This window comes from Corvus moneduloides, chromosome 14 (assembly GCF_009650955.1).
Source record: "Corvus moneduloides isolate bCorMon1 chromosome 14, bCorMon1.pri, whole genome shotgun sequence".
In the NCBI taxonomy this organism is placed as follows: Eukaryota; Metazoa; Chordata; class Aves; order Passeriformes; family Corvidae; genus Corvus; species Corvus moneduloides.
In genome coordinates, this window is record NC_045489.1 from 12,374,584 (window position 1) to 12,391,515 (window position 16,932).

The 16,932-nt window shown below is 39.9% G+C and overlaps 1 protein-coding gene across 2 annotated transcripts in view; it reads right to left on the reverse strand.

Moving 5' to 3' along the window:
* COL4A6 (collagen type IV alpha 6 chain) overlaps window positions 1-16,932 on the reverse strand; it is a 124,972-nt gene that overhangs the window by 77,418 nt on the left and 30,622 nt on the right. For both annotated transcript variants that reach the window (XM_032123786.1, XM_032123785.1), the window contains exon 3: window positions 3,357-3,440. In XM_032123786.1, coding sequence (XP_031979677.1) covers window positions 3,357-3,440 — 84 coding nt within the window. The remainder of the gene's footprint in view (window positions 1-3,356; window positions 3,441-16,932) is intronic.

Sequence of the window (16,932 nt, forward strand, 5' to 3'; positions counted from 1 at the left end):
AGTGAGTTCAATGTAAATTTGTATTCAGACTGTCTCCCAAAAAGTTTGCATGTACCAGGGTTCATTTGGGTACTATCACAGCAGAATTCCCTTTAAAATTGCCTTAGCTGGATAACTGGTATCTCAGCTGGCCAGAAAAATGGGAGTAGGGACACAGAGATTTAGAAGTCCCCCACATTCACCTAGAGACTCCAGCTAGGCAGGGGCTTGTGTAATCTCTGGGATGCCCCTTGGCATTTTCTTCGCACAGCATTACATTAGCTTTCATATCAAATTCAGTACAAGTTCTAACAATGCAGTTTAGGGGAATGGAACAACCAGATCCAAAACTCCTAGTTTTAAAATCAGTTTCCTGGGCTTCACTTACTATTACATTTACTGTTACACTGTTATATGATGTGCAGATACCTTTTTGTGCACTTAAGTAGTAAGAGCCACACACTCCATTTAACCTTTTAATTTGACCTCTGAGCAAACCTCCAGACAAGGTCCTAGCTGGGACCCTTCAGTGAAGGTAACACTTCTCCACTAAGAAGTGGACTTCTGCACAAATCACTGGATTGGTACTCACAAATCCTTACAAGATAAAAACTGATAAAGAGGGGAGAATGGCTACAATGGCCCAGGAGTTTGACCACTGAATTACGCAGAGACAGGCTTTTCATTAACTTGTCATTAGATAAAAGAACCAATGCTGAATCATTGGCTAAGATGAAGAATGCTTCCATAACAGATTTCTTCTTGTGCAGGCTTCACAGTAAATTGGATCATATTCAGCTTCAATGCACAGCCTAAAATGGGTACAAGGCAGCAATCTGGCTTTTCAAATGTAATGCAAGCATTTGGAGAACAGTACAGGAATTTTGCTCTTTTAGGAGATGTGCCTTACCACTCTGCTAGGAGAGCTCCCTAAGGGGCTGCTAGACAAGCACTGTACCACCCTTCCTTCAGAAAAGAATCTCAATTATTCCACGAATTGCTGACTCACTTCATAGAGATTAGTATTTTAACAAGCTCAGTCTTACAGATAGGGAGATTATACTGGTTTGTTGAGTTTTGGGGTGGGTTTTTTTGGTTGGTTGGTTGGTGGTTTTTTGTGGGTTTTGGTGTTTTTTTAATATATCCTGCACATGCAGCAACAATCTAGAGGAAAAAACAAGAACGTGGGCACATGTGGATTGCACATATCTACATCCCATTTCCAGAAATATCTCTCACTAATCAAGTAGTCTTAGGAAGTTTTGATGTTTTTATTGCCTAAATAGAATTTTTAAAGCTTGATCTGATCAGAAGTGCATTTAAGGACATTGTCTATATTATTTTCATTAAGCTGTCAGCTTATTGTCATTTTTCTTCTGCTTTTTAGCTATTTCCTTCTTTTAAAAAGAAAGCTTAGCTTTATTCTGATCTGGTTAATTGTGCAAAATTGACAGCTGAAACTTTTTTTTAAACAAAATCCGGATTCAGGGCATTGGCTAAGTCCTGTCTCCCTTTCTGAACTTAAAGGCTTTGCAGCAGTGGAGAAGCAGCTAGGCAGGAAGCCAAGGAATTAGCCTCAGGCTGTACAGTGTCCTGCAAGAAACAAGCTGTGCTGTAGGATACATAATCACACCATCCGCTTTCCCAGTTTAGCCAATCACCTCCTTATCCTCTGGCATGCCAGGCCTCCAGTAGCTGCCTGCAGATGTCCAAGAAGGTGTCAGGAGGGCTCAATATACGTGATGGAAGTAGTGTTGTAAAAAGGAAAGATTACCACTTGTAGCAGACAGTTTACTCCATGGACAGGTCTCAGTAGGATGGAACACGTGTTTGAAGGACTGAAAATGCCCTACTGATACAGGTCACATAAGAAACAAGCTAAAAGCCAAACGAGTTCTCAGGTCAGCAATGAAAACAGCCTAAAATCTTTGTGACATCTTAACAAAAGAGATGCCAAGAGCTCAAACTGCAAGGTCAACAGTGTTGTGGCCAGTTCAAACAATCAAGTTGGACCCCGGGAATGTAAAGAGACAGAAGAATGATGCTCATTGCTGTCTAAAGGTCAAAGCATTTACAGGATATTGTGTTCCAGAACCAAACTAGGTCTGTCCCTTACTGTATCTAATCACAAAAGGTATTGAGCAATTCACTTTAGCTCATATTCTAGGGTATATTGAGAACTTCCTTGCAAAGTTCTTCTGCTTATCTGTTTAGACATGTTTTCCCTCTGCCACATGATGAATCAAAAGAATTTTTATATTTCCAGAGCAAACACATCATCGGTCATCAATTAAGCATTCACATTCAACTCTGTATGCAATTAGAAAGACATCATTTTTAAAACAATCATTTTTAAAAAGCAACATTTTCCTAAATTCAGTCCTAGGAAGTAATGCCTTGCATATACACATACTGTGCCACTGAAATAGACAGGAAAAAAAACCAGGATTGCTAGTATTTAAGTTAAGACTTTATTTATTTTGTTTTTGCTCAGAGGATGAGTTTTCAATATGATTTCGGGGAGTACAGCTGATTAATTAAACAAGACAACTAGTATTATTTCCCTTCTCTTTACGCCTTTCCAATTCCTCAAGTACCTACTATGTGCTCTTTCCTTCTTTCATTTCCAAAAAGCAAAATCTGTAAGATTCATTTTCATACATGCTAAAATACTCTAGAGCTTAAGATAAAACATTAAGTAGGTGGTGTCTGGACAAAAATTAACATTGCAATTGAAGGCAGAGTGAAGTCAGTTACTGCATTCCCCTAAGACAGGAGATAAGCAGCTGTATTAAGATAAGTTATAGTCTTTTCAAACAATCAAAAGAAATTAAAGATTTTTATGGAAATCTTGCTCAAACATTTAGTTTCTTCAAACAAAGACTTCAGAGAGAGAGACTTTAGCTACACAAGCAACTTTCTCAAAGGGAATTGCTTAGATCCATTCCGAGTTACTATTCCTTCACAACCAAATACTCAAGTCAAAAACACTTCCACAAATAAACAGAAGTTATTACAGTAAGGCCAGGGCAAAATCTGTACTGGAAGCCCACACTACTTTGATTTTCCTAATTTTAATTGTTGTAATCTACTTAAAAACCATCTGACTTCTTTTGAACTAAGGCTCAGATCCCATAAAGAAATAGGATTCTATTGAAGACTCATTACAAAGCAAGCCATTTGTAAATCTTTAGAATAGCTTTTGAAATCTTGGCCAGGGACATTTGAAATGCAGCTGGTTTTCATCGTTTGTCATTTCATGAGGTCATTAGATTGAGAATTACACAAATTAACATGGGGTTTATTTATTTATTTATTTATTTCTAAAAAGATTGATAAGAGGCAAGGACAAGTTATATTACTGTAAACAAACTTACCCGTGCACCCTTCTCCGGAAAACATTTGCATCCTGCACTGCAATCGCGGCCCCCACATGGCCCACTGTAGGACTTCTTTCCACCCTTAAAAAAAAAAAAAAATTGAATTTCTTAACTATTTCTTAGCTGAAGATCTTCTTTAATTAAAATACTTGGTTTCAACACTTTTCACCTACATTACCTTTGTTGTGTGAATTTGCTGGGAAGTAATCGGGCAAAATACAATTACATTTTAACTTCTCCACAACTGGGTTATTTTCAGAATCACCAAATAAGCAGAAAAGGCTGGATTAGAAATTCTTTGGGGACAAGTGAATTTACACAAGTTGGTGCTATTCTGCAAGGTGCAGAGTGCTTCCTAGGGCTCTCAAACCCATAAAACTAGATGATGTTTTGAGATACTGAGTACACTATTAAACTAGGATCATAATTGGTAACCGCAACTTGTGCCTCAGCCATCCTGCATCAACAAGTATCTCTACATCAGCAGGAACTATGAACACTAATTTTGGGACCCTTGCATGTTTCTAAGAACAAGAAGCTGCATCTCTGAACCACAAGAACAAAAGCTACTGGATGAGAGAAAATGGCATTTTTAACAAAGAGCACACGTGCAAGGAAATGTGTAGGAAACCACCATGGATTTGGATTTAAACTGAAAATATATGCCGAATTTGCTACACTAGCATTAGTTATTTCAAGAATAATTGCAGTATTTATGTTAATCTGAAGTCCCTATATCACAAACTTAATTCCTAGTTAATAGAGCACATGAAAGTTAACTACATGAGTTGAGTTTAGTTTAGAGAATTTGATCTGCTTGCACATTCAACAACTTTGAAGGACTGGGCTGCCCGAAGCCCTGCAATGCTACTGACAACACTATAAATCCTGGAAAAAGGTCCCCTTTAGCACCGTAGTTTTGTCACACACTATGAACACCCCTCTCTAAGGAAACTTTCACTGTCCACCATGCTCAGGTACAGTCTCTAGGGTTTGAACTTCTGGAAGGAAAAAACATTTAAGGTTCTCATATCAAGATGACCAAACTGAATGTCAAAACAAGTTCAGACTGGAGCTGAACATTTCCTAACTAAAAGCATTCACAGGAAATATCTTTAAAGCCTTTAAAATTTCCTGACAGTGAGGAACGTGAAAAATTAAAGACAATTCATGCAAGCTTCTCAACTTTTGAACTTCTTTGAATCAGCTTTCTCAGAGAAAGTAACTAGTCTTACATCACTTGATCATTTTTCTGCTGAAGGTAAATAAAAACCTCTATACATGCTGATGTTTACACCATTTTGCTAAATTAAAAACCTTTGGGTTTAGAATGAACAGCTATTAACAAAAAGCCTTAAATCCAACCTCCCATACTTCCCTATCCAGAAAGGAGCATTATCTCTTGCTGTAAAATAGTTGTAACGACCTTCAAACAATTCTAAGAGGCATCAAGCATTAAAAAAATGCTGTGAAACCACTTTGCAGACTTTCCAGCAGTTTTGTTCAGATAAAGCCCCATTAGATACGGGGCTTTTGGACTACTCATTAAAATCCTATGGTAGGATCTACCACAAAACTTGAGCTGGAAAGAGAAAGACAGCACAAGAGAGGCACCATAACAGGAAACACACCATAGACAATTCTGACTGTCAGCAGCAGGAAATAAAACATAGAATGAAGCAGAGGTAAAAAAACAAACAGCAAACAAAACAAAACCAACCAACCAGCCTATGAACTATCCAATAGCAAAGAGAAGGAGACAAACTCTATCTAGAGGTTATGTAATAGACTAAGAGCATCTCCAAACTTTCTGCTCAGACAAGGAATGATCGCCATGAACTTGAGTCTGCAATGCGAAACACCAAGGGCTCTGTACATGAAAGATGGTCCCCGTCTTAATGGACACCCTGCTGAGAGGTCGTTTCTTTGTGAACTTGTTTGCAGAGCGAAGTGCTCCGAGACACAAATTTTGCCATCCTTATATGCACATTTCACAGTGGAAATTTGGACCCATTGCTAGGCAATGTGTGTATCTATTCCTGACATTTAACCATACATTTAAACTCTTCACACACAGCTTTATGCCTCCAGGTAGTCAGATTATGCTTTCCCAGACACTTATTCAACCTTAAATTCTTCAAAGATTTCAACTTCCAATCAACTTTTTCTCCAGATTATTCTTTGTTCCAGCAGTCATTTGCACAAGCCTTTAGGGCCCATGGTTTTGTCCATTCAGCTGTCTCCTATGAGTGAGCACTTGCAAAGAGGCTTCCTTTCACCACAGCTCTGAATCCCTCCAAGGTCACTGCCTTGCAATAGTCAGTGTCTTGGAGCACTAATCTCCTGCCTCTGGTGGCAGATAGATCTTTCCCAGTGCCAAAGGCTGGACAAAAATCTGTTATTCCTTCAATCCCCCCGGCTCCTGCTGCTCCCATCAGTGATGGGGTTCATAAATAAGGCAGCACTCAAAAATCCCACTGAAGTCAAAAGAAATATTTCTCTTTAATTTATTGGAAGCTGGATGAAACTCTCACTGAGCTTTGTTAAAAACTGAAAATATGTCCGTACTTTGTGTAAAATTGTGTTCACCAAGTACTTCTAGGTTTCGTTTTCACAGCATGAGGAGTCATTTTGCTCACTTGTGAATGAAGGCACTTGGAAAGGAAGCAAAGCAAAGCCAGTTGGCTCCAAACCAGGTGTCCATGTCCTGAGTATTTTATTTAGGGGAAGTAGCTGACATCAGACACTCCATGACTACTTAAATAGCAAACAGACGTGTGCATAATGTTTGTGAACATAACTCTAAAGGCTGCATATAAGATTCTAGACAACACTGCTCTCTTCTGAAAATGTTTAATACATTTTTCCATTCACATATATGAATGCAAGGTCATTCAAACATCTAGGGATTGTAACCTGACCATGTAAACATGAGCCTGTCATACTTGTTCTGTGTATGTATTCAGGGAAGAGATTTTTTCCTACTGCTCTATGTTTCACATTGATGAATATGCTCTAGAGAAACAATAAAAATTTTAAAAATAAGGTTGTTAGTTGTAGTGGTAAGCACCACCATTATAACAGAAATTAATGAAACCATTTTCATTTCAGTGTATGGAAGCAGACCAAGATCTTGAAAAAACAAAATAGCACTGTTACAAAAATACATACTCTGAGATTTAAATAGCCATAATATAAACTGAGTAACATACATACTGATTTTAACTGAGTTATTTCAGGCTTACATAAGAATCACTACCATTTCAATATAGAAATAAACCACTTTATTTAAGAAGTATTGGTACGAATGAGAAACTATTATTAAAAAACATTCAAAACCAAGAGCCATTCTAAGGACAGTTTTCCTCTCCTGTTTCTGGTGTAGCTCTATCAAGCATTAATGCACAGTTGATTCAAGAAGAAGTAGTGGCATTTGAATCTTTCCATTGACTTCAGCTTATTCTGGACTGGAGCCAAAGAGAGTAAAGAGACCTGACAGCTGTGATGCCATACGAGGTGTCCCAGAATGTTCATTCCAGCTTCTCTACAGCAATATAGAAGGCAACAGAATAAATGCACATGACCTGGAACGACTTGCCTGCAAATCCAAAAATTGTACCTGCGACACTGTTAGGAAGCACAGCTCAGATGCAAGAGCTGGGGCTCAATTTTGCATCAAAACTTCTGCTCTGTTTCAAAGGATCAACTGCAAAAGACATAAAAATCCTGTCTGAAGACAATGACTTCAATCAGATAGGAAAATGAAGCCAGAGGAACAGGCTGAGGGCATGTTTGGGGGAAGGACCACTGAAAGGTTAAAAACATCATCCTTATCAGGGGGAAGTTAAAGTAGCAGTGGTGGAAATGGGCAAAGAAATTGGAAAATTTTAGAAAGAATGGATTCCAAGGAATGGCAGCACACAAAATTCGAGTATGTAAAGTACTCCCAAAAAACCAGCATACTCGTGATAAAAGAGGAAAAAGGGATGATGAGGAAAAAAAAGCTGACAATGATAAAACAGAAAGTGAAAGAATCTCTAATTTGCATAAAGAGATATGACAGGGATGAAGTTTTTTTCCCCAACACTTATCTCCAGTAACTTCCCAACTCAGGTTAAGGACTGCTCCACTACAGCAGTACAAAACCATAACAAGAAACTTCATAATTAAAAGCTGGAAAGGAAGTATAACGAAAACTTCTGGAATCTTCAAATAAACAATTTTTATATAATTCAGAGTCATATTACCTGCTGATGACTAATATGGAAATTACATTCACAGTACCAGACATTCAGATACCCTTGCAAAATTTCACTGCATAAAAATTAGTGAAACCTAATATCTCTGTTCACTTAATGAGCTACTGTGATAACCTCATTCATTTGAGCCTTCATGGCTTTTAGGAGTTAAAGTCATTAATGAAGACTTGGGTGGCTATCCATACATTCATCAGAAAGGCAAATACCAGAAAAGTGAACAAATTTTATTTAAACAGTGTTCTCAGTACCCCACTGCTGCTCAGCAGCACTTTACGTGGCCATCAGTAACCGAGAAGGTACAGAAAAAGACCTCTGGCAAGAATATATAAACCAGCAACAGGGGTGACTGTCAGGGATAGAACACTGGTTTGCCCTATACTAACCAGTCAGAGGAAAGGACAATCTGACACAACAGCAAGTGTGTATAAGCTTCCATAAATATTTGCAGAATTGAAGTTTTTAAGCAGAGGGCAACATCCTTCCAGTTACATTATCAAGTCAGTCATTAAACACTCTGATGTCTCATGCTTAATGTTGGGGTTTTAGGAGCTCTGCTTTTGTTTTGGGTTTTGTTTTTTTTCCTCTTAAGGAACTTTTCCCATACGTGTTGCTAGGAGACAGTAAGGACTGGATACTTAAGAGAGACAAAAGACCTGGCCACAGCTCGGGGGAGGGGTCCAGCTGGCTACTCTCTCTTACCTGGGGTTTTCTCGTGTAGGGCAGAGGTGCCATGAGACTGGGGAAAAGGGATTGGGTGGAGCCCCTAGCTCTCTGGGGCTCTCGGCATTCAGAAGGGAGAGAAGCTGCGGTGGCTGTGGGGAGAATTCATCACCACTGCGAGGTTCTGCCTTCTGCTGCCTTCCTTCTACCGTGAGTGGAGCTCTGCTTGCTGGAGTGGCCGTTTCATACCTCACTAAAAGAGGGACTTTTCACCATCTGCTCAGGTGCCTGAGGGGAAAAACCCCGGGATCCTGAGCCCACCTTTCCCTACCATGCTGGGAGCCCGGCCGCCACTGCCCTGCCCCTGCCGTTCCTTTGCCACTGCTCTGAGCCTTCGCTACACTGCAGCTCCGCACCCCCTGCCTGCCCAGAGGTCCTGGAGTTCCCACCTACAGCTCCGGAGTTTGATACATCTTGTCTGCCACCCGGGATTTTGTGCTTATCCCTGCTGCTTCAGTTTGCTGCTCCAGGGGGGCCTACTGAGGCACCGGGATCGGCTGCCCAGGGGGTTTGTGAAGCTTCTCTTCCATCCCTTCCCAGCTCGGCCAAGCCGCCATTACAGCATGCTCCCCGAGCTCGCACCACAGCGCCCCCTGCAGGCGCGGGGGAACCATCGCAGCCGCCCTGCCCGGCCGGGAGCCGCCAGCGCCCCTGCCGGCTGCGAGTGGAACTGCACCCGAGGGGAAAGGGCCCGACAGCCGAGAGAGGCTGGCGCTGGGTTCTGGCTCTGGTTGTTGTTGCTGCCGGTGTTGTTGTTTGTTTGCCTTGTTGTACACGTATAGATATATAATAGTAAAGAACTGTTATTCCTATTCCTCATATCTTTGCCTGAAAGCCCCCTAATTTCAAAATTATAATAATTCGGAGGGAAGGGGGTTACATCTTTCATTCCAAGGGAGGCTACTGCCTTCCTTAGCGGACACCTGTCTTTCAAACCAGGACACTTAATTACCAGAGGACTACAGTTTTGGAAATGAAAATGAGTGATTAAGAACTGGGTTCTCTTTTAAAAATGTTCCTGTAGCAAGAATTTATTGCTGCTGGAGCCTTTCACTGATAATGGAAATTAGACCCAGATGGGCTGGGCATCTTGGTATTACACAAAAACAATTCACTATGCCTGTATCCCAAACTAATGGCTGCAGCCACAGTATTTGTCTGTTCAGATTAGTAATATACTTATCCCAGATTAAATTTCCAAAATAGATGGCACACATCAGCTGCCGACAGGGTGGAATCTGCCAAGAACCACTCTCATGAGCAGCAGAAGTTAGCAAAGTATTATGGCCCACAGGTATAAAGTTTACCCATCTTTTCCAGTTCACTTACAATATCTGCATCAAGGTCACTCCTTCCTTTTGGGGTGGGACAGATAAACAACTCAGCAACTCATTTGCTCTCACCTAAGCTTTCATCCTATTTTTTAAATAGACAATGTATATCACAAGTTACAGAAGGGCCAAAAGGCCCAAACAGCTGAAAGTCTATATAATTATAGAGTATCTAAATAAAAACTTATGCAGTCATCTCCTGGAACTGTCAGAAGACTACCTGTTATAGTACCAACATGATTAACTTTTTAACCTCTGTCTCTGTAGAGGTTCAGTTCCCTTGCACTTTTTGATACTGAAAATAAGAGGCAGCTTGTCGGTGGATACATCCTCACTCATTTCCCTGGAGGTTTTGTCATTGACTGAAGCAAGAACAGAGTAAAGCCACTGCAAATAGCACAGTGAGACATCCCACTGTGTTTTAAGTCCTCTAGTAAAGATTTACCACATCAGTTCTGGAAAGTACCACGAACTGTTTTTGGTTAATTAAATCACAAAAGAAACCAGGCACTTTGTGCTCCACCCACAAAATACTTCAAAGAGTAGAATCACGGAGAAATTGCTCTCCTTTAGGGGAAGATGTCTGGTAGTATGTTTGATTTGGACCCTGCACAATGGGTCCTTGTTAACTAACGTTTGAGGACCACAGTAGTAAGCATAATTAATAAAAAAATGTAGGGTTTTTTTTAAAGTAAACATCTTTGGAGCTGTTCCTCTATCCTCTATGCTATTTCTAGTGTACTATTTCTGTCTTCAGGGAGTGGGACTTAGCAAGTCACATGTCCCAAGAGCATACAACTGTCTACTCCTGATGTCAGCTACTTTGCACTCTTGATTGGTTATTTATCCTTTATGAGAAATGTAGAATACCACCAGGACATCAGTACCATTTACAAACATCTTGTGCTAGCGTAAATGTCAGTGATAAATCAGTTCCTCTATGTTAAAAATGAAAAATAATGAATAATGCATATAGTACATCCTTAAAATTGTATATACATCTGTGTGCACCTTCAACAAAGCAAACAAATTAAAAGTAATGAGTAAAATTCAGACATCTTGTTCGTCTGTAGCCCTACAACTCTGCAAAAGAAAAGTTGCATAAAAGGCCCATCCAAGCAGCAAATGCAGTCTAAATGCCCTTTGAAGTCTAAAGGCTTCCCATTTAGTCCCTAACAGATGATAAATCAGTTGGCAATTAAGAATTTTCCAACATTATAAAAATATCAGCATTACAAAGAGTAAGCAACAGGTGGAAAATCATAAAAGTAAATTATGTTAAAAAACCAAGGGTATGCATTTGAGGTATTATATCATCATGCAAGCAGGCTTACATAACTAACCGGATTTACTAAAGTAATTCCCTTTTCTAGCCATAGTTGTAGAGAGTGAAGTGACTTTGATGAGCCCTCCTATCATACTGATGAAAATAACCATATGTTTCTAAACACAGCTTATCTACAAACACATTTATCTCAACGTTCTCTACAAGTACAGTGGTGGTCCTGCAAAGTATTTTTCAAACAAACCATCTCTGGGAGGAGACAGGGAGGGCAAAAACTTTATCTACTGGAAATACTACATTTCATACATTTTTTTCATTCCATATGGAACAAAGGTTAGGAAAAAAGAAAACCTGAAAAATTAGTCTTTTCAGGATAAAATGAAATGGATGTTTCTGACATTGGATAAAGAGATCTGGGCACACCTTTCACACTCTGCTGCAAGGCCCAGGAGCTTGGGTTTCAGCAGCATGTGAACCCAAAAGCCTGCATGCTCTGGCTGTTGAGGGGAAAAAAAAAGCAGTCAGAGGCCAGGCAGGTTTTCTACAGAAAACCTTATTTCCCAGCATTTATCTACACCAACAGCTTCTTTGTGGCCTTTCAAGTTTTACCCCAGCAGTATTCCCAATGAAAGTTGCTTTTTCAAACCCATGGGTTCCAACATCCGTCCATCAGTTGGAAGTGAGCAAAAGCAAGTAACGTCCCAAAATGCAGATACAAATTGCAGGGGTGAGGGGGTGCAAGGAACAGACAGAACAGCTTCAGATCAAGCAGAGAAGAATAACAAGGGTTTGGAGGACACAAGACTGGGAATTCAAGACTTGTAAATGACAGAAATAAAACCCTTTCCAAATTCTGCCCAACCTGTATAAACAGCTACAGCCAAGTCTGCTTGCTCCCTGTTCTCCAGCTGAGTATGTCTGGGTTGCTTTGAGAGATGCAGGTCCTGCACATTCTCAGGAATCCCACTCTCACTTCACATTCACACAACAGCTCTGAGGGGATCTCATCCCAGGACCTGGAAATTCAAAGAGGAGACCAAGAATAATTCACAAAGGAACAATGAAAGTGTGCTTTTCTGCACTTCCTTCTGCTCTGCAGAGCAGCAATGGCATAGCCCCTGGAAGAGGTTCTTGGATCTGTCTCTGAACCTGGTTGGACATGTGCAGAACATAGCACCACAGTCTGTAATTTTAGATGATCACTCAGGACTCTGAGGGTTCTGGTTTACCTGATGAATCCAAGATGTAAAATCAACTTGCAACTCTATTGCCACAGAATAATCACACTTCCATCATACTTAGATATAGCACATAACATGCACAACAGGGTGTTGTATTTACTATTACAGCTGTTGGTTCAGATTGATTTTCTGGGCTGCCCTTCTCATTTCACTGAGGCCTTCAAGCAACCTGTCCTTTCATCCCAAAACAACCCTTTGTAGTAATTCAGCCAGTCAAGCCCTTCCCTGCAGGGCACAACTGCTTTGCTTAAGGATTCCCTGCAGTCTGCCCAGTGAGCACATTGAGTACACCACCACACAGTTAAGCCAGATGTAAATTAGACAGCAACTGGAGAAACCAAAAAAGGCTGTGTTCCACACGTTGGAGAAGACCCTGGCTATCATGATAATTTTTCTTCCTAGTGACACTGATAAAAGAGAAGTGAGAAAATATAAACTGAGGTAAACTATAAAATGTCAAAGGAAATTTAAGTAGTTCCATTGTGTATCCATGTATTTAATTTACTGTTAGGCCTATTTAATTTCAACTAACACTTCTGAGCAGAGAGGTCGTCTATTCATCAACTGTGGATCTTGCAAACTTCTGCCAAGACAAAATGTACAATCTCCATTACAGATAATCTTACCTGTCTGGAGTGGGAAAAGACAAAAAGCCTTTATAACATTTATCTAGATTAAACAGATCAGAGGAGGTATAGCTTGATGCAGTATTTTGACAGAAGAAGAGTATGTTTGCTAAGGAATAGGTACTGATTAAATCTGAGACAAAGTGTGCCACAAACATTTCTCCCAGGAAATCAAAAAAGGACTAAACATAGAACTGGCAGAATAAATGTATAATTTTATTTACAAATATCCTATTTTTTGTAGTGTGTTCCTAGGCTACTAAGCAGAGTATGAACTTTAGAATGATATATTAGAAAACACAGAACCAAATGTCTCGGTTAGCTAGTACTGGATAAGGGAAGGAAAAAGTGAGACAAAAGGAAACTATTCTTAGCAACAGCTAAAAAAACCTTAAAATATGTCTTTGGAGACATCATTATCACCACTCCTCAAGCTGAAAATAATGAAAAGATTTAGTAATCTTTTAATTTTCCTTTTTTTCTTCCATGCAAGTAACACTTTTAAAAGATTTTTTGTTTCACATATTATTTTATATGTTGGGGGGACAGAAAACAAGGCTTTTGTTTTCAGACTGTTTTACAGATAACAAAAGGCATACAGTGAGCATATGCAACATCAACCTTCAGATGTCTGGTTTGTCACAGAACCTGACATGAAATTTGAAGAAATTTTTTTTTTCAGTCTTTATTAAACCATGCAAAGGAAAATATATCATCAGAAAGACTAAAGCTATCTACAAAATTAGATTGTGGAGTCTGATGCAATTTAAAACAGAAATGCATACTTTATATAATCTTCAGAACTCTTTTATGCCAAAGGCATAGATCTTTATCAATAGGTGTGTGTGCCCTTGCAAGCAACTGTTTGAAATGGTGACTTGTTAAAATTTTAACCCTCTAATCCCCATTTACCTACTGGATGCAGCACTGTCCAACCTAAAGCCATACTGCCTGGACCTCTCATTTGAGAGATGACAAAAAGCAACTCAGGAGACAAAAGCAGCTAAAATGAAGTCTAAAGCAATTAACATAAAGAAATGGACAAGGCTAAACAATTATTTAATTCTGGAAGTCCAAGCGTGTATGTTTACAGAAGTGAATTTGTAAAACAATAAAGTCTGTCCTGTAAGAGTACATTAGTTCTGCTTGTGGCATTACCTTGCTCTGTCTTCCCTGAAACCCACTAGAAATAATAATGGACAGATATCACCTAAATAGAGAAATCAATGCAGTGGAGATAAAAATCACCAAATCTCGCTGAAATCAACATTTTATAACCTGTTTGTATAAATCCTATCAAGCAGTCCCTCAGGATTGACTCCACTGTTGTGCAGTTAGAATTGCTCAGACATGGAGGACTCAGAGGGTAAGGCTTTTCATTTAAGAAAACTGCTACCATATTCAAAGAAAGTTTCACTAAAAAAACCCGAAACAAAAAAGAAAAAAAAAAAAGTAATTACTGCTCAGAATGGACACTGTCACAGTGGAAAACATACCACCAAAAAACTCATCTGAAGCTTTCAAAATGTCCTAAATTGTGCTTTCTTTGAGTTAATTTATTTCTTAGCTGCAGCCATAGTGTGGTAAGGGATGACCTACACTACACATACAGCACCTACCCAGGAGATTAAAAATTGCTGTACATGCAGTGTAGAAAACACACTACTAGGAAATTCTTAGTAACTTAATATCCAACCTTGAACATTATCACTCAGAACAGCAAACCCAACAATTCATGAAATGAAGATTAGTGCTAAAATTTACGGTCTCATTGAGCAACATGCTAGCTAAGCACAGCTGTCCCTCCTGAGAAAAAAACACCCACGCTATTTCAAACAACTTTTTTCAAGGACTTTGCCAACTTAAGCAGCTTCTTTTTTTTTTTTTTTTGGCCACATGCATAGTAATAACATGACAAATATAAGCAAAAACTCTAATGGAGGAACAAACAGTTCTTCTCTATACTGGATATTAATTTCTCCTATGTGTTTTTGTACAGCCTGTCTTCTTTTATTTTCACTTGCACCTATTTAGTTCAAGTTGTGCTGTATTAAGAAAAGACTACTCCATTTTTTCCCTAATTGGTAAACTGGATTCTAACTTTTACACTGGCTCCTGTTGAAAAATACCATGGATTGTGACATGAAACAACAGATGTTCTTAAAATAACAGACTCAGATATTTCCAACTGCTATCACTCTAAGGGAAATGCCAGGCAGAGAAAAGAACTGTTCTTATTGGCACTGGGCTCACCAGGGACCTGCCCTACAAAGTGCTGAGCATTCTGAGATTCAACAAGATGACAGCACACTCAGCAAATCAAGGACTCTCTCAGAACCAACAAAAAATTCGTCTAACACAGTACTAATGAAAAATCACTATTTTACCCAAGTGCCAAATGTACCTGCATCACCAATCCTGACAGCCTGTCCATTCCCAGCACTGAACTGGAACTGGGCAGCACTGCCAGACTTGAGCAGACTCATTTGCAATGATGCTACACCTCTTTGCCCAGCAGGATGGTTTAATGGGTTTGTGCTGGTACCCTGTCTTCAAGCCCTGCCACCCCGTCTCTAAACTCTATCTCTTCCCAGCTGATGAGGAATGTGAAACAATGACTCGTGAGGGGAATCTCAGGGGTCAGTCTGAACCCAAGCAAAGTACCTGTGAGCCCGGGCTCAAAGCTGGCCATACCAGCCCAGCCTGTTCTCAGCCAGAACGAACCTCCCAGCTCAAGTCAGGTACATATTTGCAAGTACTACTTCTGAAATATCTGTACTGCTGAGGTACTGCTTGAGTGCTACATCCAGTTCTGGGCTCCACAGATCAAGAAAGACAAGGAACTACTGGAGAAGGTCCAATGGAGGGCTGTGAAGATTATGAGGAACTGGAGCAGCTCTCATAGAAGGAAAGGCTGAGGGAGTGGGGCCTGTTCAGGCTGGAGACGAGATGACAGAGAGCACACAAATGTGTTAAGGGAGGTGTCAAGAGGATGGGACCAAACTCATTTCAGTGGTGTCCACAGCAGGACAAGGGACAATGAGCACAAACTGAAACACAGAGTTCCACCCCCTGAATAGGAGGGAAACCTTCTTTAGTGTGAGGGTGACCAAGCACTGGAACAGGCTGCCCAGAGAGGTCATGGAGTTTCCTTCTGTGGAGATGTCCAAAACCCACCTGGACTGCGTGATTCTGTGCAGCCAGCTCTGGCTGAACCTGCTGCAACAGGGGCTGGGTTAGGGGAACTCCTGAGGTCCCTTCCAACCCCAACCATTCTGTGATTCTGTGTAATCATCTTGTACCATCTCACAATTTAACTCTTTTTTGAACTACAATGTACCTTCTAGGAAATCATCCAATCTTCCTTTGAATATCTAAGCGTGAAATTTCCACAACAGGACTAGATGCAAAACGGCTTAATTTTATGAAAATGTTTATAATTTCCTGTACAGAAGGTCAACAAAAATTGGTCCATTGCATCAAATTCCTCAAATTCAAGAAATGAGAATTTTTGAGAGAAAAGCTATTCCATCTAAATTGTTAAATGCAGTTGTATTATTAGACAGCACGCTGATAAGTATCAAGAAAAACTAGTAAATGTATGCACAGTTTTCTTGAAAAAATTAGAATAATCTTGCTTTTAACTGCATGGGCCATGAATTACTATGAAAAGTACTTCTTCCTTTTTCATCTAAGTAACTCCATACTAGGTACTGCTGTCAATTTTAAATTCTAAGTCTTAACAGAGCTTTACTTGATTTACTTGTATTTAAGCCTTCCAGCATGTAAATCCAACATGAGCCTTCCTGTGTTACATATAATAGAAACTAGGAGTTAACAGCATTTCTGGTTAGCTGCCCTCCCTCTTTCAACCAAGGCTTACCCCAGAACTTTAATTTTACACCTTTTATTTCTTCATCTGGTTAATCAAACTGGTTCTTCGCTGGCCTTTAGTCCAGCCAAGTCCACTCACAAATCACCTGCGTTAATTTGCTGAGAAAGCTGCTGAGATTACCAGCAAATATCATTCAGGAAGAAAGACAAGCTGGTTCCATGGTAACATGAAAGTCAATGAGCCCACCTTGAAACCTGGGAACAATGGGCCCTTTCA